The 22,980-nt window shown below is 38.1% G+C and overlaps 1 protein-coding gene across 1 annotated transcript in view; it reads left to right on the forward strand.

The window, feature by feature from the left end:
* LOC150102997 (leucine-rich repeat-containing protein 45-like) overlaps positions 1-22,980 on the forward strand; it is a 358,127-nt gene that overhangs the window by 98,408 nt on the left and 236,739 nt on the right. The window contains exon 7 of the mRNA XM_090398041.1: positions 9,526-9,616. Within this exon, the coding sequence (XP_090254167.1) occupies positions 9,526-9,616 (91 nt within the window). The remainder of the gene's footprint in view (positions 1-9,525; positions 9,617-22,980) is intronic.

The following is a 22,980-nucleotide window of genomic DNA, read 5'->3' on the forward strand; positions in this document are numbered from 1 at the left end:
CCAAAGCCTACGAAGAACTTTTAAAGCATTTTTTGGTTCTTTTATCGAAAAATGGTTCTAGAATTCCAATGACTTTGTTTTCAAGATGATAATGCATCTTGTCACTGCAGCAGACGAATCAAGAACTATCTGCGAAACAATAGAAACACTCCAATTAAAACTATGACTTGGCCTTTGAACAGCCCAGACCTTAATGCAATCAAAAATGTTTGGAATATTTTAAAGTGAAAAATCGACACCAAAAGGCCCATGAATGTCATCGAATTATGTCATGCAGTCACGGAAAGCTGTAGAGAGATTCTGCCAACTGACTGTCAAAAGCTTAGAGTCCATGTCACGAAGGATGAAAACTGTCATTTAGGCTAAAGGAGGAATAATAAAATACTGAGTTTGATAATCAGATATATATTTCCTGATCAAAGAATGATCACATAATTTTTTTTCTTCATTGTTTTATTTTCTAGTCACCTAATTTCTGGTTAAAAGTAACTATAAATTTTTTTTGTGATAAATTTTATTTCTTTTTAACCTCATTTATATTCATAACTGTTTATGTAATGTAATGAGGAAAAATAAATCCTAATATACAGGGTGTTCGGGATAAATTTGACATATTTATAATTAATTATATTTTTCCGTAAGTTACATGTATTAACACACACTTCTCTTCATTTAAAAGTTTGGACCCTTCTTCATTCATATACAAGATGTCAGAAAGGATGGATAGCTGGAACCCACCTGAATCATGGAAGAGAATAACTTGTATCATGATGATTCGTGCCCGCCATCAAAATAAGGATATTACGACTGCTGCCCAATGCTCCCTGAATACAGTAAAAACAATCAGGCATGAACTAGAGACTTGCAATGGTGACTACGAGGATGTAGCAAGAAGAAAGATCCCTAGCAGACGATCTGATTGCGTTCGTACAGCAGAATTCCTCGCAAATCTGCAGGAACAGGTGTTGAAGAACCCTGGCATTGGAATTCGGGCTTTGTTCGTGGAGTTGCTAACTGTAGTCAAGCCCTGGATAACAAGGGTAGCCAATGGTAGGCCGTATGTATGGCAGCAGGATTCGGCCCCTTGCCACACCTCTGGGAAAAGTCAAAAATGGTTGTCTGAAAATTTCTACGACTTCACCAGTCCAAATGTTTGGCCTCCAAACTCCCCAGACCTTAACCCCATGGATTATTTTGTATGGGGCGCAGTTGAAAAAGACACCAATCGCACTTCCAGTAATACAAAAGCCCAGTTAATGGATAAAATTAAAACAGTTTTTGCGGCCCTTCCCAGGGAGACTGTAGCATCAGCTTGTTCGAGGTTCCGAAGCAGAATTGAAGCTGTGATCGATGCTAATGGTGGTTATTTTGAGTAAATCTTGTTGATAGTATTGTAATTAACTCTGCCTGTAATGTTTTTTTGTCAATTCATTAAATTTAATAGATACAAAGAAGATTTTCTTTTTCCTTACGAAACTGTCAAATTTATCCCGAACACCCTGTACATATGATGTTAGTATTACAATTGTTGATAGGATACATTTTGCCAGGGATTGTATGACTTCTACAGGGAATTATCATTCTAACATCACCAACCAATATCTCAAAATAATATGAGGGTGGTCTGAAACATTCTTGGCCTCTACCATAGATGGCAACACTATTGGCACAATTTTTTTTTCTAAGTTGGTGCATCTGTCATAAGCATCCATGCGAAATTGCAAGTCATTATATCAAGTAGTTTGTTTTATACAGCTATCTGAAGCAAAAATGTTGTCTGTATCATGAAATGGATAACATTGAGTATCGTGTGGTTATAAAATTCTTTGTAAAAGAATGTTTAACACCAAAAGAAATTCATTCGAAGTTCATAAAAGTTTATGGGCACTCTTCTCCTTCGTTCATTTTCAATAATTAAGAAATGGGCTGCCAAGTTTAAACATAGCCATACCAGCCTTGAAGATGATTAACCTGAAGGACGTCCAAAAACTGTAACAACACCAGAAATCATTGATCAAGTGCACAATATGGTATTGGATGACCAGCAAGTCAAAGTTCGTGAAATTGCTGAGACTATAGGCATTTCAAAAGAACGTGTAGGATATATTTTGCATGAAGATTTGCAAATGAAAAAGCTTTGCAAGATAGGTGCTGTGCTTTCTCACAGCAGATTAAAAACCTACTTGCATGAAAATCTCTGAACAGTGCTTGGAGCATGCATTTTAACAAGAATAAAACTGATTTTGTGCATTGATTTATTACTATGGATGAGACCTGGATTCACCATTACATCCCAGAATTCAAACAGCAGTCAAAACAGTGGACAGAAGCCAGTTGTTCAGTGCCAAAGAAGACAAAGTAGGTTTCATCAGCAGGAAAGGTCATGGCATCGGTGTTTTGGGATGCTAAAGGCATTTTGTTTATTAATTATCTTGAAAGTTTATTTTTCACTTGGTTAGAGTATAATAAATTTAGTTTAATCCTTTATCCAAGTGTGAGCAAACAAAGTTTGCGCCTGAAAGGTCAAAACTAGTCTGGGTTGTGGCCCTTCTTTTAATGCATAACATTACACATATCTGCAGGGAGATGTGTTTTGCATTATGGGAGATACTGAGATAGGAGTGTTGGTATCTTGCTCCACCTTTGCAAGGAGTGCCCTGGTGTTGTATCACCTTACCCCAGTCCTGAAGATACTTTCAGGTGCAAACTTTGTTTGCTCACACTTGGATAAAGGATTAAACTAAATTTATTATACTCTAACCAAGCGAAAAATAAACTTTCAACATCTTTCTCTAAATCCAGAGTAATTTATTAAAAAAGGGTGGCACACCATTTGGCAATTCCTATAGGTAGAGATGACCTGCTAATGCTTCTGCCTGGTATCTCCACTTGGGACTGGCTCCCACTGAAGAGACCTCAATAAAGGTCGAAACTAGTCTGGGTTGTGTCCCTTCCCTTAATGCATAACATTAGACATATCCGCAAGGAGATGTGTTTTGCATTATGGGAGATACTGAGATAGGAGTGTTGGTAGCTTGCTCCACCTTTGCAAGGAGTGCCCTGGTGTTGTACCACCTTACCCCAGTCCTGAAGATACTTTCAGGCGCAAACTTTGTTTGCTCACACTTGGATAAAGGATTAAACTAAATTTATTATACTCTAACCAAGTGAAAAATAAACTTTCAACATCTTTCTCTAAATCCAGAGTAATTTATTAAAAAAGGGTGGCACACCATTTGGCAATTCCTATAGGTAGAGATGACCTGCTAATGCTACTGCCTAGTATCTCCACTTGGGACTGGCTCCCACTGAAGACACCTCAATAAAGGTTGAAACTAGTCTGGGTTGTGGCCTGAAAGTATCCTGAAGATACTTTCAGGTGCAAACTTTGTTTGCTCATACTTGGATAAAGAATTAAACTAAATTTATTATAATTATCTTGAAAAGGGTTAAACAATATCCGGGGAATGTTATTCTGATTTTTTAACCAAACTAGACATTAGAAAAGACCCGGTTTAATTTATCCAGAGTTATTTATTAAAAAAGGGTGGCACACCATTTGACAACTCCTATAGGTAGAGATGACCTGCTAATGCTTCTGCCTGGTATCTCCACTTGGGACTTTTTGCAGAAGAAAAAAAATGATCTTTCATCTGGACAATACACCTTCCCACAAAGGTGTTTTGGCAATAGGAAAATTATGGGATCTGCACTATGAATTGTTGGAACATCCACCCTATTTCCCCAGATTTGGCTCCCTCTGACTTCTATTTCTTCCCAAAAAATTAGTCTGGGTTGTGGCCCTTCTCTTAATACATAACATTAGACATATCCGCAAGGAGATGTGTTTTGCATTATGGGAGATACTGAGATAGGAGTGTTGGTAACTTGCTCCACCTTTGCAAGGAGTGCCCTGGTGTTGTACCACCTTACCCCAGTCCTGAAGATACTTTCAGGCGCAAACTTTGTTTGCTCACACTTGGATAAAGGATTAAACTAAATTCATTATAATTATCTTGAAAAGGGTTAAACAATATCCGGGGAATATTATTCCAATTTTTTAACCAAACTAGACATTAGAAAAGACCCTGTTTGTAGAAGAAAAAAATGATCTTTCATCTGGACAATACACCTTCCCATGAAGGTGTTTTGGCAATGAGAAAATTAAGGGATCTGCACTATGAATTGTTGGAACATCCACCCAATTTCCTCAGATTTGGCTCCCTCTGACTTCTATTTCTTCCCAAAACTAAAACTCTTCCTCTTTTTTTATTATTATTATTATTATTATTATTATTGTTCCTGGAAACTCCAAGGAGTCGACAGACTCATCAAGGGAGGTCCTAACATCATGTCAAGAACAACTATTCAACATTCACACAGTATCTATCATACCTTGCCTTGAACTCATTCACGGTCGTAGCACCCACAACAGACTCTGGAAGATTATTCCACTCATTTACCACTCTCCAAGTAAAGAACCTAGCTCTAACACCCTTGTCAACCACGCTCTTGCCCAGCTTCCATGCATGACCCCTAGTCCTCCCACCACCAGTCATATTTTCAAAAATATCTTCTGGATCAATCTTATAAAAACCCTTCAGTAATTTGAATGTCTCAATCATATCACCCCTCCTTCGCCTATCGTCCAATTTCTGCAACCCACAAATCTTCAACCTATTCTCATAAGGTTCATTCCACAGACCTGCTATCATCTTGGTCACTCGTCTCTGGACCCTCTCCACTTCCTCCCCATCACGAAGAAACTCTGGTGCCCATAGCTGGGCACAGAAGTCCAGATGGGGTCTTATCAAGGCTCGATACGGAGGAACAACAACTTGTTCGTCTCTGCATGTTAAAGTATTTTTCAGAAGCCAAGTGATTTGGTGAGCTGTTTTAGTTACTTTTGCAATGTGCCCCCTAAACTTCAACTCCCTATCCACCAACACTCCCAAATCCCTGTCCTCATCAATCTCCTGGAGTATGATTCCACCAATGCGATATACTGCTGCTATTCTTTTCACCCCAAAGTGCATAACCTTACACTTTGTGCCACATTAAATTGACATCCATTTTTCCTAGCCCAGTCCTCCAAACTATCCAAATCATCCTGTAAAATTTTGACATCTTGTGCACTCACAATTGCTCTACCCAACTTTGCATCATCAGCAAACAAGTGAACACTTCCTCTCAGATCCTTTCCAATATCATTGATGAACAAATTGAAAAGCAGTGGTCCAAGAACAGAGCCCTGTGGCACTCCACTAGTCACAAGACGTCTTTTAGACTCCACTCCTGAATAAACCACTCTTTGATATCTCTCCTTCAACCACCCTCTTATCCATCTCACCAACCCTATATCTATACCCATCTGCTCCAGTTTACTGATTTAGGGTTCCATGTGGTATCCTATCAAAGGCCTTGGCAAGGTCCAGTAGTATCACTGTAAACCCATTACCCCTATCCAGTTCAGCCGTCACTGTGTTATAAAACGTGAGCAAGTTACTGAGGCATGATCTACCCTTCACAAAACCATGTTGTCCCCCATACAATATCCTATTTTCATCTATCCAATCCTGTATTCTTTTCTTGACTAATTTCTCTAAGACCTTGACAATGATTCCTGATATGCTAATCGGTCGGTAATTTACAACAGCAGTCTTGGAACCATCTTTATGCAGTGGAACTATTTTCCCCGCTTTCCACCCGCTCGGGACTAACCCAGACCCGAGACTCAAATTAAACAAAATGGTCAAGGGTACTGACAATTCTTTAGCTGCTTCTCATACTACACAAGCTGGTATACCATCCAATCCCACAGATGTATTGATATTGAGGTTATGCAATAGTCTACTCACCTCCACTTCATTAACCACAATTCCCGTATAATCTACTGGTTTATTCGTTTCTGCAATGTCACCACCTGGATGATATACTTTTGCAAAGTGCTCACTCAGTAACTCAACTATCTCAACTGATTCAGTTACCTCCCTACCATCAGCATTCTTTAAAATCAATCTGCCATGTACATTTTTCCTTTTACTTGCGACATATCTAAAAAACTGTTTAGGATTCTCTTTAGCCTGCATGGCCAATGTTCTTTCATAATCCTTTTTCGCTTTTCTTACCACACTCATCACCCTTCTGGCCTGCGCTTTATACCGTTCATGTCCTGCCGGTCACCCTTCTCCTTAAATTCCCTCCATAGTTGTTTCTTTTTTTGCAACTCAAGCTTAATGGTGTTATTCATCCATTTAACCCCACTTGATTTATTATTCGGACTCTAGGTATACAGTCAGCCATTGCTTCATGCAAGCACTTCTTAACTACTTCCCATGCACTATCAACTTCTAGTCCTTGCAGTTGTACATGCCATGGCACTGAACCAATCAAACTCCTAAGCATGTCATACTTTCCAGCCCGATAATTCCACATGTACCCTGTCTTAATTGAAAATTCTACACCTTTAGCCACCTCCCAAGTTAAGACCCTATGATCACTCTCACCGATTGGTGGCAATGTGGTCATATTTGTTACAGCCAAATCCTCAGATGTAATTACTAGGTCAAGCACTCTCTGACCCCTAGTATTTTCCATTACATGCTGTCGCAGATAGTTATCCCTTAATAACTGCATAAAATCCAGTTCCTTCCTCCCGTGTGTCCTCTCCTCACTCCAATCAATGCGACCATAGTTGAAATCTCCCATAATAATCACCCTCCTTCCACCCATTTCTTCTATTTGCTTGTGCATACTGTCACCACCATCTTTTCCATCACCTGGTCTATAGCAGCACCCAATTGTATATTTAGTTCTGCTAGCCACAATCTCACACCAAATGGCCTCAAATGTGCTCTTTTCTCTATCCTGCAATTCAACTTCTATTCTCCTTGGCTGGAGCTCATCAGCTATCATCAACAATACTCCTCCCCCCATTTTATTTTCTCTGTCATTCCTGAACACACTATACCCATCACATTCAATCCCACTAGTTATATCATCTACAGTCAGCCATGTTTCACTAATACCTATAACCTGTGGTCTGGAAGTGCCAACCATGGCCAAAAACTCTTCCTTCTTGTTCCTAATACTCCTAGTATTAGTGTACATGAATTTAAGACCCCCGTTAGCCCCAACCCTACTTTGATGCCTTATATTAACTATCCCACTCTGGTTTGTTGTCCTTATTTGCTCTGGCATATTATATTCATTCTTACATTCAACTGCCTCCATAAGGACTGTATCTCTACTCCCCCCCCCCCTAACAAATCTAGTTTCTTTGGTCAGTGTTTTTCTTCGAATCAAGAGGTGATTGCAGCTGTAGAGGGGTATTTTGCAGATCTTACTGAGAATCACTACAGAGACGTTATAATGGCACTGAAGCATCGCTGGAATAAATGTATTAGTCTTAAGGGAGGTTATGTTGAAAAATAAAAATTATTTTGAAATTATAAATTTGTTTTTCCGTTGTTAGGCCGAGAACTTTTCAGACCCCTCTCGTAGTGTATTTTGATATTGTCTTCTGGCATTATTCATAAATTATCATACATATGCATGTGTGTACAGTTTACCTTTGTATGATTTCTTTTTTTTTTCTTGTTTCTATAAAGAATTAGATTTGAGAATTGTAATAATTTTTTTCATTGCAATAAGAATTGTAATAATTATTTTCATCTACTGTCCATGTAGTGAAAGAATTTCTTGGGATTTTTTTCCTCTCATTGGCTGTCTGCTGCTCACATTGCACATTTGCTGCTCTTATCAAGTGAGTCACCTTTCTCACATAATCTTTTGTAGTTGTCATGCATCTGATTATTAGCACTCATCTTGTTCCACCTCCATAATGATATCTGCTTCCAGACTGCATGTCCTCTTCATTGCTGAATTTCCCACTTAACTTTTTTAACCCCTGACTCTTGGGATACATCCAGACAACAACAGGTAGTTTTGAGTAAGTCTCATGCATTTACTTCAGCATCCAACATCCACACTTATAGAATGGCTCCCTGACCCCCCCCCCTCCCATCCATTCCTTTCCTTCGTTCACTTTCCCATTCACAATCTCACCCATCTCTTCCATCTTACCTGTCACTTTGTCAGATCACCTGTTCATTGCGATCATTACTGTCTTCTACCAACAGCTTTTCCAGTTAACTGTTCTGGCACGATGGATTGATTGGACCTGTGACCTTTATCCCTTTGTCAGATTTGCAATGAATTTGCTGGATTAAGGAATGTTATTGAGCATTTGGCTCATCCATTGTGGGTTATTGACTACTAATAAGCTTTTTATTTTATTTTTTGTTTAAAGAAAACTACTTGTTCAGTATGGCTTTTTTTCTGACATTTATCCTGAAATATTTCTTTTGTTCTAGTCTTCTAAGTGGTAGACCATAACAGACTTGGGACATTATTGAGCCTTTGGTTTGCCCATTTTGGGCTTCTGGCAATGGGTTTAAAAAAGCTTACCTGTTCAGTATAGTTTTGGGATGTTTGTGTTTTGCAGAGTTATGCTCACTGTAGTCTACCACTTGGCAGATTAATAGGCTAGGATAAATGGTAGCATTTACAAAGAATTTTGCAGCCCTTTGCTTGTGAAAATTTTTATCTCAGGGATATCTACTTCTCAGTGTTTGCATTTTTAAAATTTTGTTTGTTATTTATGAACCACGGTGCATTGAATGCTATTCAAAAAAATTTGTTTTGGATTATTTGTAGTTTGCTGATGTTTGAATCTTTTCCATTTGACTCACACTAGAAACATTTAAATGGTCTCTCTCTCTCTCTCTCTTATTTAGTTCCATCCAGCTCCCAGATTCATCCCATACATTCATAAAAAATGCATATATTTCTCAGTGACACAGCTCTGCTGGTATACCATTCATGATTGTTGCTTGCCATCTCAATTCATAACTGTCAAACTTGAGCAACACAGTGACCATCTCTCCTACAATACTATTGTCCTTTACTCTTATCAACAACCTTTTAGCAGTAGACTCAAACAAACAAATATCTCATGATAAATGTCCCAAAAAAAAGCCATACCGAACTATGTTGAAAGTTTATTTTTCACTTGGTTAGACTATAATAAATTTTGTTTAATCTTTTATCCAAGTGTGAGCAAACAAAGTTTGCACCTGAAAATATCATCAGGACTGGGGTAAGGAATAACGAACTTGTAGTTTTTTTAATAAAAATAAATAAAACGAAATAAAATAAAAAGCTCATTAGTAGTCAATAGCCCACAATGGGTAAGCCAAATGCTCAGTAACATTCCTATTGCATCATTCACTCTTCTAATTTTACCTCCAAGAAAATAAACCTTGTGCACCTTCTCATTCACCACATCTCTAATAATTGAATCCTACATTTAATTTTTATATAAATCACATTATATAAACATAGTGTATTTTGATATTGTCTTTTGGCATTAGTCCTATAAACTATTTATCATATATATGCATGTGTTTGCATTTTACCTTTGTATGATTTCTTCTTATTTTTTTTTTTTCTTGTTTCTATAAGGAATTAGATTTGAGAAATAACCAGATTAATCATCAGTCAGCATGTGATTTGGCTTGTTCTCTACGTATAAACATAACCTTAGAAAGCATAGGTAAATATTTCATAATATATATATATATATATATATATATATATATATATATATATATATATATATATATATATATATATATATAGGGACATGCATGTCTTATTTTTAATTGTTTTATTTCTCTTAGATATATATATTTAAAAAATAGATTTTCCTTTTCTACACATTAGCAAAAAAATAAATAAATAAAAAATCTCAAGCATAAAGTAAATTTTTAATTATTATTATGTTATTTTATTTATATTTGCATCTCACTGTACTAAAAATCAGTTCCTATAGTAAATGGATTGATGAATTCCCTGTAAAATAGCATTTATTGTATAGGATTTTGCTTAGAAATTGTTAGTCTTTGTCATAGTGAATAAGTTTGGCATAATGCTCTATTCTTTAGCTACAGTTTATGTCATTTATTTTTAATTTAATTATTATTATTATTATTATTATTATTAATTTTTTGGCTGAATGAAATTATTATTGACAGACTTCCACAGAGTTAATAAATTCATCATGGGAGATTCCATCAAATCACTAACACATTCATGATATTTTATGTTAAATGAATTCACACTATGCTTATTCACAACATCATGTGGCAGTACATTCCACTTGTTCTTTTTCATTTTCCCTCCATTCTGTTAATAATCAAATGTATATTATTTATCCCTTACCTTTACATTTATTCCTTAAATATCTCTTCCCTGTCTTCTTCCTCCTCCTGTCTTTAAGCTTCATAATTTAAACTTTTTCCAACCTCTCCTCACAGGAAACATTGCTAAATCCTGATATTACTTTAGGTACTCACTGCAGAATCTTCTTCAGTTTCTTCATTACTTGTGTGCAGTCTAGCTGGTTTGATCAGACTTACAAAGTGGAACAGCATAATGCTTTTTCACATTGAAGGGTAGGGTCACTGTTTCAGTCACGAAAAGGTGCTTACCATCAGCATCTTATCTATTATTATTATTTATTATTATTATTGTTCCGGGAAACTCCAAGGAGTCGACAGACTCATCGAGGGAGGCCCTAACATCATGTCTGCAACAACTATTCAGCATTCACACAGTATCTATCATATCTTGCCTTGAACTCATTCACGGTCGTAGCACCCACAACAGACTCTGGAAGCTTATTCCACTCATTCACCACTCTCCAAGTAAAAAACCTAGCTCTAACACCCTTGTCAACCACGCTCTTGCCCAGCTTCCATGCATGATCCCTAGTCCTCTCACCACCAGTCATATTTTCAAAAATATCTTCTGGATCAATCTTATAAAAACCCTTCAGTAATTTGAATGTCTCAATCATATTACCCCTCCTTCGCCTATCGTCCATTTTCTGCAACCCACAAATCCTCAACCTATTCTCATAAGGTTCATTCCACAGACCTGCTATCATATTGGTCACTCGTCTCTGGACCCTCTCCACTTCCTCCCCATCACGAAGAAACCCTGGTGCCCATAACTGGGCACAGAAGTCCAGATGGGGTCTTATCAAGGCTCGATACAGAGGAACAACAACTTGTTTGTCTCTGCATGTTAAAGTATTTTTCATAAGCCAAGTGATTTGGTGAGCTGTTTTAGTCACTTTTGCAATGTTCCCCCTAAACTTCAACTCCCTATCCACCAGCACTCCCAAATCCCTAGCCTCATCAATCTCCTGGAGTACGGTTCGACCAATGCGATATACTGCTGCTGTTCTTTTCACCCCAAAGTGCATAACCTTACACTTTGCCACATTAAACTGACATCCATTTTTCCTAGCCCAGTCCTCCAAACTATCCAAATCATCCTGTAAAATTTTGACATCCTGTGCACTCACAATTGCTTTGCTCTACCCAACTTTGCATCATTAGCAAACAAATGAACACTTCCTCTCAGATCCTTTCCTATATCATTGATGAACAAATTGAAAAGTAGTGGTCCAAGAACAGAGCCCTGCAGCACACCACTAGTTACAAGCCATCTTTTGGACTCAACTCCTGAATAAACCACTCTCTGGTATCTCTCCATCAACCACCCTCCTATCCATCTCACCAACCCTATATCCATCCCCATCTACTCCAGTTTATTGATTAGGGTTCCATGTGGTATCCTATCAAAGGCCTTGGCAAGGTCCAGTAGTATCACTGTAAACCCATTACCCCTATCCAGTTCAGCCATCACTGTGTTATAAAACGTGAGCAAGTTACTGAGGCATGATCTACCCTTCACAAAACCATGTTGTCCCCCATACAATATCCCATTTTCATCTATCCAATCCTGTATTCTTTTCTTGACTAATTTCTCTAAGACCTTGACAATGATTCCTGATATGCTAATCGGTCGGTAATTTACAACAGCAGTCTTGGAACCACCTTTATGCAGTGGAACTATTTTTCCCTCCTTCCACCCGCTCAGGACTAACCCAGACCCGAGACTCAAATTAAACAAAATGGTCAAGGGTACTGACAATTCTTTAGCTGCTTCTCATACTACACGAGCTGGTATACCATCCAATCCCACAGATGTATTGATATTGAGGTTATGCAATAGTCTACTCACCTCCACTTCATTCACCACAATTCCCATATAATCTACTGGTTTATTCGTTTCTGCAATGTCACCACCTGGATGATATATTCTTGCAAAGTGCTCACTCAGTAACTCAGCTATCTCAACTGATTCAGTTACCTCCCTACCATCGGCATTCTTTAAAATCATTCTGCTATGTACATTTTTCCTTTTACTTGCTACACATCTAAAAAACTGTTTAGGATTCTCTTTAGCCTGCATGGCCAATGTTCTTTCGTAATCCTTTTTTGCTTTTCTTACCACTCTCGTCACCCTTCTGGCCTGCGCTTTATACCGTTCATGTGCCTGCCGGTCACCTTTCTCTTTATATTCCCTCCATAGTTGTTTCTTTTTTTGCAGCTCAAGCTTAATGGTGTTATTCATCCATTTAACCCCTACTTGATTTATTATTCGGACTCTAGGTATACAGTCAGCCATTGCTTCATGCAAGCACTTCTTAACTACCTCCCATGCACCATCAACTTCTAGTCCTTGCAGTTGTACATGCCATGGCACTGAGCCAATCAAACTCCTAAGCTTGTCATACTTTCCAGCCCGATAATTCCACATGTACCCTATCTTAATTGTAAATTCTACACCTTTAGCCACCTCCCAAGTCAAGACCCTATGATCACTCTCACCGATTGGTGGCAATGTGGTCATATTTGTTACAGCCAAATCCTCAGATGTAATTAGTAGGTCAAGCACTCTCTGACCCCTAGTATTTTCCATTACATGTTGTCGCAGATAGTTATCCCTTAATAACCGCATAAAATCCAATTCTTTCCTCCCGTGTGTCCTCTCCTCACTCCAATCAATGCGACCATAGTTGAAATCTCCCATAATAATCACCCTCCTTCCACTCATTTCTTCTATTTGCTTGTGCATACTGTCACCACCATCTTTTCCATCACCTGGTCTATAGCAGCACCCAATTGTATATTTAGTTCTGCTAGCCACAATCTCACACCAAATGGCCTCAAATGTGCTCTTTTCTCTATCCTGCAATTCAACTTCTACTCTCCTTGGCTGTAGCTCATCAGCTATCATCAACAATACTCCTCCCCCCATTTTATTCTCTCTGTTATTCCTGAACATACTATACCAATCACATTCAATCCCACTAGCTATATCATCTACAGTCAGCCATGTTTCACTAATACCAATAACCTGTGGTCTGGAAGTGCCAACCATGGCCAAAAACTCTTCCTTCTTGTTCCTAATACTCCTAGTATTAGTGTAAATGAATTTATGATGCTGATGGTGATACGGTCTTATAGTTTACTCTAACTTGGTGTCATTATCATGCTACTGAATTCTCTCTTTTGTAATACATGCAGTATCATTAACAGTTAAGTTGAACAACTTCTGCTACAACCAGACTTGCCAGAGAATACATGCAATTGATAGACATGACACACTGACCTCATAACCTTATTTGCATTGGATGCAATTCCAATGAACTGCTCTGTGAAGACTTATCTCCTATCCATCTAACCAAGCTATTTCCTCCCTGTTTCCTTCAAATTATGTAGAAACTTGCCATGAGGTAGTCAGTCAGATGTTTTTTGCAAAGTTCAAAAGCCTTATTACATGTCTTCCTTATCCTGTACATTTGTCTCTCTATCATACAATACATGTAGATTATTATTATTATAATCATCATCATTCCAAGACAGTTCATGAAGTAAAAGACTCATTGCAGGGGATCTTGTGCTACAGCTAATCTACTGTGCCTTAAATACATTCAGATTTTCAGCAGACACCAAAATCTCAGGCAATCCATTCCAATCATTCACCACTCTCCATGCAAAAGATCTGCTTCTCACTCCTTTGCTCACATCCTCTTTATACAGCTTCGAGGGATGATCTCTTGTTCTCCCCTGATCTCTCACTATTTTATGAAAAATCTCTTAAATGTTAATCCTATAACAAACCCTTAAAAACTTGTACGTGTCTATCATATCACCTCTTTTCCTCCTGTCCACAAGACTGTAAATTGCATCTTCTCAACCTCTTTTCATACTTGATATTCTGGAGACCATAAGCTACCTTAGTCATTTACCTCTGGACCCTTTCCAATATCTCTTCATCTTTTTTAAAACCAGGTGACCAAATCTGTGCACAGTAATCATTAAGTGGCCTAATCAAGGCCTTATACAATGGAACCAGAATCTCCTTACTTCTACAAGTCAGAGTGTCCTCCACATCATTGTCTGTATTCTACACATTGCCAGAATTGCTCACAATTCTGGCAATGTGTCCTCTGAGTTTTAGATCCTTATCTACCATTACTCCATGATCTCTCCTTTCCTCCACCTACAGCAAGAGTTAATTCTACATTCTGTCTATGTTTTCCAAATTACATTGAACTGGTATCAACCCCCCCCCCCCCCCCATGTGCCCATTCACTCAGTCTATTGAAGTCTTCTTGTAATGCCGTAAAATCTGCTTTACTCCTCATAGTTCATCCCAACTTTGCATCCTCTACAAACAACTGAATATCCCCATTCAAATGTTCCCTAATATCATTAACATACAGGTTAATCATCAGTGACCCTAAAACAGACCCTTGAGACACACCACCAGTGACTTTCCTCTTTTGTGATATTGTCTTTCCCATCAACTTGTTGATACCTATTAGATAGCTAGTTTCCTAGCCAATACACTAATCTAATATCCATCCAATCTGTCTAGTATGACTATCAACTTATCATATGGTAATCTGTCAAATGCCTTTGAAAATCTAAGTATACTATTGTGTATCCATCTTCCTTGTTTGATGCAGCTGTCACCCTATTGTAATAAATAAGTAGATTACTAAAACATAACATCCTTTTAACAAATCTGTGTTATCCATCAAAGATAATACCACTGTTGTCAACCTTATTCTGATGTGGTTCTCACTAATCTCTCAAAGATTTTTTAATCACAACACCTGATAAACTGACTGGCCTATAATTTGATTCATGAGTTCTCTGAGCTCCCTTATGAAGTAGTACAATCTTGCCTTCCTTACATTCTGTGGGAACTTGACCCAGGGTAAGATTCATATTAAACAAATATGCTAAGGCAGATGTCAACTTGCTGGCATATTCCCTCAGAATACGTGGTGATATATCATCAAGTCCCACTGCATTATTAATATGTAATTTATGCAATTCCACATATACCTCTTGCTCACTCACAGTTTCTCTTCCTCCACTGCTCTCAAACTGTGCCTGATGTCACATTCACAAGGATGAAAGACCTATATTAACTGCTCATTTAATATCTCGACTATATCCTCCATAGCAGTTATCCTTACACCATTTTCTCTAATGATTATCATACATAATCCTTATTTTTTCTGCTTGCTACATATCGAAAGAACTCACTAGTTTTTTGGGGGGAGGAGATTAATTAGCTACTGCTCATACTGCACTTTTTCTGGCCTTATCAACCAAGCCACCTTCCTTGAATATTCTTTGTACTCCTTTTGGAACTGATTATTACCACTTATCTTATGTTGCCTTCATAATGCTTTCTTCTTCTTCTTCTGTACTGCATGCTTAATCTCTTCATTCATCCATTTCACACTTACCTTATTTAACCTTCTGACCTTTGGAATACATTTAGACATTGCTTCTCATAGATCGGAAGCAGCATTGATCTCCTTTCTATCCAACTCCTCATTCCATGTTACAGCTGTAAGCTATCTCTTGATCTTCTCATAATCACCAGCCTTGAAGTTCCACATATACCCTTTTGACCAAGTCCTCACATGGTTGGCAACCACCAATGTAATCATTTCATGGTCACTCTCACCAACTAGAGAGAGATTTGACACATTATAATAACATCCTCTGATGAGATGATCAAATCCAATATTCTCAATCTGCACATGCCCTCATAGATAGGTCTTGAATAGTACCCAAGCAGCATTGATCTCCTTTCCACCCAACTCCTCATTCCATGTTACAGCTGCAAGCTGTCTCTTCTCAACAACAACGTTCTCCTTCTCAGTCAAGTCATTTGTTCTTACTATAAACACACCATCTTTTGTTTATTTTACCTCACGGAAAACAAACCTTGTACATCTTCTCATCACTACACCTCTAATAATTGTATCTCCATACAATTTCACTTGTTAGTCTTTCATTCCATCTTTCATACTATCATTCATTTCTGTCTTCTTCACTCTTCCATTCATATTTACAAGTCTCTTCATTTCACTCTGCATCTACTTCATCTCTTGCCTCATCTTCACCAACTCTACTTTAATATCTTGCATTATTTTTTGCTATCATTCTCTCTTGATATCTCACCATCAGTCACAAAAGCTGTTTCACTGTCATCTCCACTCACTATCTTACTGTTAATTGCACTCTGTTTTTCACTCTCTCCCCACTCACCATCTTACTGTTTAATTGCACTTTATTTTTCACTGTCATTATTTCACACTTTATCGTCAATCACACTCTTTTCTTCATGGCATCAGTTTCACATGCTTTCTTCACATTTGCATAATCTTCCCTGACAACCATTTTAGTTATGATATACTCCTATTCAGACGAGCCTTATGGTCCATCATCATGTCACACCACCTACATATGCACACTCACTCCTTTCTCTTATTCAGCATTTCCACATAAACATTCACATCTTCCCACACTTAAATACTACACTCACAGCACTATACCATACTTCAAAGAAAATTTCAAGAATGGTATGGTGCCATACCATACCATTCTTGAAAAATCCATACATTCACTTTATTTGCTTTTCGTGCTGACCAATGCAATGATCTGCCTTTCACTGCCATTTTGTACCAGATCATTAACAATGAATTTAAAGTAAAACTGCCTAAGAAATTTAACCAAATACTGCATTCCACACACAAATATCACACAGTAACACCCAATCTAAAAATTACACAATATTGTCCCTCAGTAATTATAAAATTAACTTATCTTGCCATACCTCACACAACAACTGATGTTTAACATTCACATCTAGGAGTTTTTCCTTTAAATCCTCATCCCTTCCTTTCTCCAGAATTCTGTGTTTATTAGCCCAGCCTTGCTGAGCATACCCTTGATGATTTTTTTTAGTCATTTGTTGTCAAAATATTCTGACGATCAATCTGTGAGTTGCAAAGTGTTTTTGAACAGAAAATTTCATGAGTATAGTTCCAATTTGCAATCAACATAACTATGTGGTGGTGAATTTGAGCTATGCAGAAGAAAGTGATTTTTAATCGGTGAATAGTCCCCCCCCCCATTTTTCTACGTTTTTGAGTGCTAAATTGTTTCTCTGAATACGAGTGTAATTCAGTGGTTATTTTTTGGAAGTTAGTTGCTGTCGCGATATAATATATTTTGGTTACCGTCGGAATCGAATGCATAACGGTGGAAGACAAAACGAAGCTAAGTTTTCATTACTGTATTTAGTTATATTTCATTTTATTTAATTATATTTAGTGTACTTAAATGTTTTGTTTTGCTTGTAATTGTTTGTACTTTTTTTTTCTTATTTACTTAACAGAATTTATTAATTGAATAATTATTAAAGATTATGCTACTCGGCAGTAAGGAATGATGGCGGATTCAGCTGCAGTTGCAAGTGGCGTATCGCCAAGTCCTCCGCCATTTAAGAACTCTATTATAAGCAATATCATAAGGGACTTTGTGGCATGCAGTACTTGCGGCATGTATGCGTCTCGGGAATTGGATATGTGGCTTGTGAAAGAGAGCGGAGAGCATATGTGCGCAAAATGCAGGCAGTTGGAGGAAATAAGTGCGTTAGAAATATCAATATCCGACCTTGTTGCTCCAGGAACAGGGAATGAATGTAGGAAGACAAGTAGCATGATAGGAGAGAATGAAAAAAATATATATATGAATGAGAAAATAATAGTTGATAGTGTGGAAGGTGTGAGTGACTGTGAAAGTTTAGGAGATGGTTTTGTTTGGGAGAGTGAATTTAGATTAAGAGTGACTGACCTGCAGAGGGAGATAGATGAGTTGAATGAGGAGGTGGAATGTCTTGTGAATGAGAGCAGAAGTATGAAAGATAAGATTAGGAGAATGGAAGAGATAAATGCAAGGAGAATCAGAGTAGGAGAGAGAGAAAATTTTGGGAGTGTTAGAAGAGGAGAGAAAGGAAACAGTAGAAGAGAGGGAATCAGTGAGAGGTATGGGGGTGCTAGAAGAGGAGAGAATGGAAACAGTAGAAGAGAGGGAATGCTAGCAGACGAGAGGATGGAAACAGCAGGAGAGATGGAATGAGAGAGAGATATGGAAGTGCTAGAAGAGGAGAGAATGGAAACGGTAGGAGAGACGGAATGAGAGAGGAATATGGAAGTGCTAGAAGTGGAGAAAATGGAAACAGTAGGAGAGAGGGAATGAGAGAGATTTATGGGAGTGCTAGAAGAGGAGAGAATGGAAACAGTAGTAGGAGAGAGAGGTATGGGAATGCTAGAAGAGAGAATAGCAGTAGAGGAGAGGGAATGAGAGAGACCTATGGGAATGAAAGAAGAGGAGAGAATGGAAACAATAGGAGAGAGGGAATGGTAAGAGGTATAATGTATGACGACTCAATGATCCGTGGTGTTCAAGATAGGATGTGTGAGGAGTGTTTGCCAGGAGGAACAATAGAAAGGGTGGCTATGGCAGTTAAGAGAGGTGAAAGGGTGGATGAGATGATTGTGATGGTAGGAACAAATGACTTGAGTGGTAATGTAAGTCGGGCAGCAAGAGATATGAGATTTTTGCTTGAGGCTGTACGGAAGAAGACAGAGAGAGGAAAAATGGTGTGCGTGTTGCCTAGGTATGATAATGACGAACTGAGAAGAAGAGCAGTAATATTGAATGACATAATAGCTAGAATATGTGACAAGAGAGGACTGGTATATATGGATGCTTGGAGTGTGTTTGAGGAAAGAGAGGAATTGTATGCGAGAGGTGGTGGGGTACTGCTTATGATAAGTGATGACCTATGTCCTCTAAGAGTGGAGGCTTTGGAAGGCAGTGAGACAAATGATTTTGAGAACATATGGTGTGAGGTAGAGGTGGGCAAGACAGGATATTTAGTGGGGTGTTGCTACAGCCCCAGGAGCACAGAGGATGGGGACCAGGAGATGTTTAGACAGTTAAGTTTGGCAAGTGCAAGAAGAATGATTGTTATGGGAGATTTTAACTACAGTAGTATAAATTGGAGAGAGGAAGATGCATGTAGTAATAGGGGAATGGAATTTCTAGAATTCTTGAGGGACAAATGTCTTAGGCAACATGTAACAGAGGGAACAAGAGGTTCAAGAGTTTTGGATTTGGTTATAGCATCAGAAGAGTTGATAATAACTGAGATGACATCTCTTCCACCAGTTGGAGAGAGTGACCATATGGTTTTGACTTGGAAAATGAATAGACATGCAGGAGTATCAAAGAGACGGGAACTTATGTGGATTTATGAAGCAGGTTATAATAGTCTTAGACGTCAACTTCAGGAAGTTTCATGGAGGGAGGAATTGGAAGGCCGGGATATCATTAGTGCGTGGGAAATTGTGAAAGAATATTTGTTAGCAGCAATGGTAAGTTGTATACCACGAGTGAAAAAGAGGACACAATTTGGAGTTTATGATTGGATGACAAACAATATTAAACAGGAATTGCATGCAAAAAAGAGGCTATGGAAGAGATATAAGGAGACAGGTAAAGTGAAGATGCATGAAGAATATAAGACACAGGCCAGAAGAGTGACTAGTGTGGTAAGGAAAGCGAAACTGGAATATGAGAGGAGATTGGTCCTAAGATCCAAAGAAAATCCTAGGGAATTTTTTAGCTATATGGCCAGTAAGAGGAGAAATGACTGTGGAAGAATGATATTGTGGGATAAAAATGGGAATGGAGTGACTGATGCAGAGGACATAGTGGAATTGTTCAATGAACACTTTATTGGAGTATTTCATCCTAGAGGAGTCAGTTTTAATGTTAGGGGGGATAGGGCAGGTTTGAGGTTTAGCGGTACAGGAGGAAAGTGTGTTTCAGATACTGAGTACTCTGGATGTCAGTAAAGCTTTGGGACTGGATGGTATTTCACCAGGAGTTTTGAGAAAATGTGCTAGGGAACTGACAGTGCCTTTAACCTGACTTTTCAATGAAAGTCTGGCTGCGGGAAAGGTGCCCAGGGAATGGAAGGAAGGTAAGATAGTGCCATTTCATAAGGATGGTAACAGACTGGAAGTGTCTAATTATAGGCCAGTTTGTGTGTCATCAGTAGTTGTTAAGATCGTGGAGAAAGTAGTGAGGGACCGTATACAGCATTGGGCAGATGAGGGTAATGTTATCTGTGAGAGTCAACATGGATTTGTGAAAGGGTGCTCTTGTTTTAGCAATATGCTAGCCTTTTATAATAAAGTTAACAGAACATTAGATGAGGGAAAGGCATATACTGCAATTTTCTTAGACTTAGCAAAGGCATTTGACAGGGTGCCACATGATCAGCTGATATTTAAGTTGCAGCACATGGGTCTGGATGTCAGATTGGTCAACCGGATTCAGGATTGGCTGTCTGATAGGTATCAGAGAGATGTGTATGGTGGAGCAGTTTCAAGGAAGCAGAGGGTTACAAGTGGGGTCCCACAGGGCTCAGTACTAGGACCTATATTGTTTAACCTTTATATCAATGACATTGCCAGTGGATTGCAAGGGGATATTCAGTTGTTTGCAGATGATTCGAAGCTGGTAAGGATTATTAGTAATAGTGCAGATGTGGTAGCCCTGCAAAAGGATTTGAATAAGCTAGACAGTTGGGCAAATGAATAGGGGTGTCAGTTTAATGCAGCAGAATGTAAGGTCTTGAGGTTTGGGAAACATCGATGGGATGCTGCATACTCTATGGGAGGAGTTATACTGGAGGAAGTAGGGGAGACAAGTGATTTGGGGTTGATGATTGATAGAAACCTGAAATTTAGGGGACATATTGCAAAGGTGGTTTAGGTAACACAGAGGATTGCTGCAATTATGAGAAGGACACTGACCTGCAGAGATAAAAGGGTTATCATTCCGTTGTATAAGTCTCTGATCAGACCACACTTAGACTACTGTTCTCAGATTTGGTCCCCAGGATTTGAAGGGGATAAATTAATTGTGGAAAGGGTACAAAGACAGATGACAAAGATGGTTTCAGGACTGTACAATTTTGGTTATGAATGTCGGCTGAGGGAATGTGGACTGCAGAGTTTGGTGGATAGAAGAAGGAGAGGTGATATGATTGAGACTTTTAAACTGTTGAGAGATGGTTACAGGGTTGACACTGGGGAGTTCTTTCGCTTGGTTGAACAGTGGGAAGAAGTGATGACAAAAGGCCATCCCTGGAAGGTACGAAAGGAAACTGTGAGCAAGAGGGTGAGGAGTGGTTTCTTTGCATGGAGGGTGGTTGAACCGTGGAATGCATTGCCTGATGGAGTGGTGAGTGCAAGAACGGTCAATGAGTTTAAGGAATGGTATGATAGACTTTGTGTTTCTTAGGGGGGGGGGGACTCCCCTTGATGAGTCTTGCCAGACTTTATGTTCTTAGGAAGGACCTCCCCAATAGTCTTTTGACTCCATGGAGGCCTGAATAATAATAATTTCAAACACTGTTATAGTGAGGTTACTCACTATAACAGACTGCTGAAAAGACCTGAACAGTGCACAGTAGTGCAAGTACCATGTGGTAATGAACATTATTCACTTTATAAAATCTTAAAAATCGCCGCATTTGCAGTAGTGAGAATTAACTCTATTTGCTATATGATGACAGTTTTTTGAATAAAATATTCATATATATTATGTACTGTTTCCTAAATCATTACGTCATTTTTGCAAATATGATTAAACATATCAGTAAGCTGTTAATACAAATACAACTTTTCTGTTCTGCATTTATTAATTTTGTATATTATTTCCATCTTGGAACCTGATTGCTTGGCTATCTTATAGATTTATATTCACATGTTATTATATGTGAGTTTGCAAAATGCATTGCAGCAAATTGCAGTAAACCAGCTAATCGAAATATAACTTAAAAATTACATAAATAAAATGATTATTGCTAGTAGAAGATAAAAATTTTATTGCATTCATCTAATAGTGCAGTCGACTTGCTGAAGCAAACTTGTCAGGAGCACAGATATAGAGGATAGTTTTTTGAAGTGAATTTCTTGTAGTGAGCAAGTTTGTTATAGTTGGAATGAAAGAGAACTGGAAAAAGATGGACTTGGCAGTCCCCAAATGGAGAGACAAGAAATGAAATTGATTACATCCTAACAAATTGCAAAAGAATAATAAAAAATGTTGAAATCATTGGAAAAATCTACTGCGATATTCATTCAGACCACCGCCCAATAAGAGCCTCCCTAAGAATACATTTTAAAAAAATGAAGAATGCATATGAGCACAATCCAACCATAAAAAATGCTCAAAACAGATAAATCCAGAAGAATTTAGAAAAAAATGTGGAAGAAACTAAATAACGACATCGACAAAAATTTGACAAACTTTAATAATTATTTATTGAACTGCAAAGAAAGAGCCTCCTATGAACTTCCTCCTAAGACCAGGGAACGCCTATCAGCAAGAATGATAGAACTATTGAACAAAAGAAGAGTACTGAAAGATACAGGGAAAAAACTGTTTAGAATATAAAATTATCTGTACACAACTAAGGTAGAACATCAAAGTTAACTATAATATATATAGAATGACAAAATTGGCAGAAGCAGCTAGGCTTCGTAATCGCCTAAAAAAAAAAGTAGAAAAAGAAATAAGTCTATAGCAACCACTGCCATCAGCC

Source organism: Typopeltis vanoorti, chromosome 9 (genome assembly GCF_054136105.1).
Source record: "Typopeltis vanoorti isolate ZY-2024b chromosome 9, IOZ_Tvanoo_1.0, whole genome shotgun sequence".
In the NCBI taxonomy this organism is placed as follows: domain Eukaryota; kingdom Metazoa; phylum Arthropoda; class Arachnida; order Uropygi; family Thelyphonidae; genus Typopeltis; species Typopeltis vanoorti.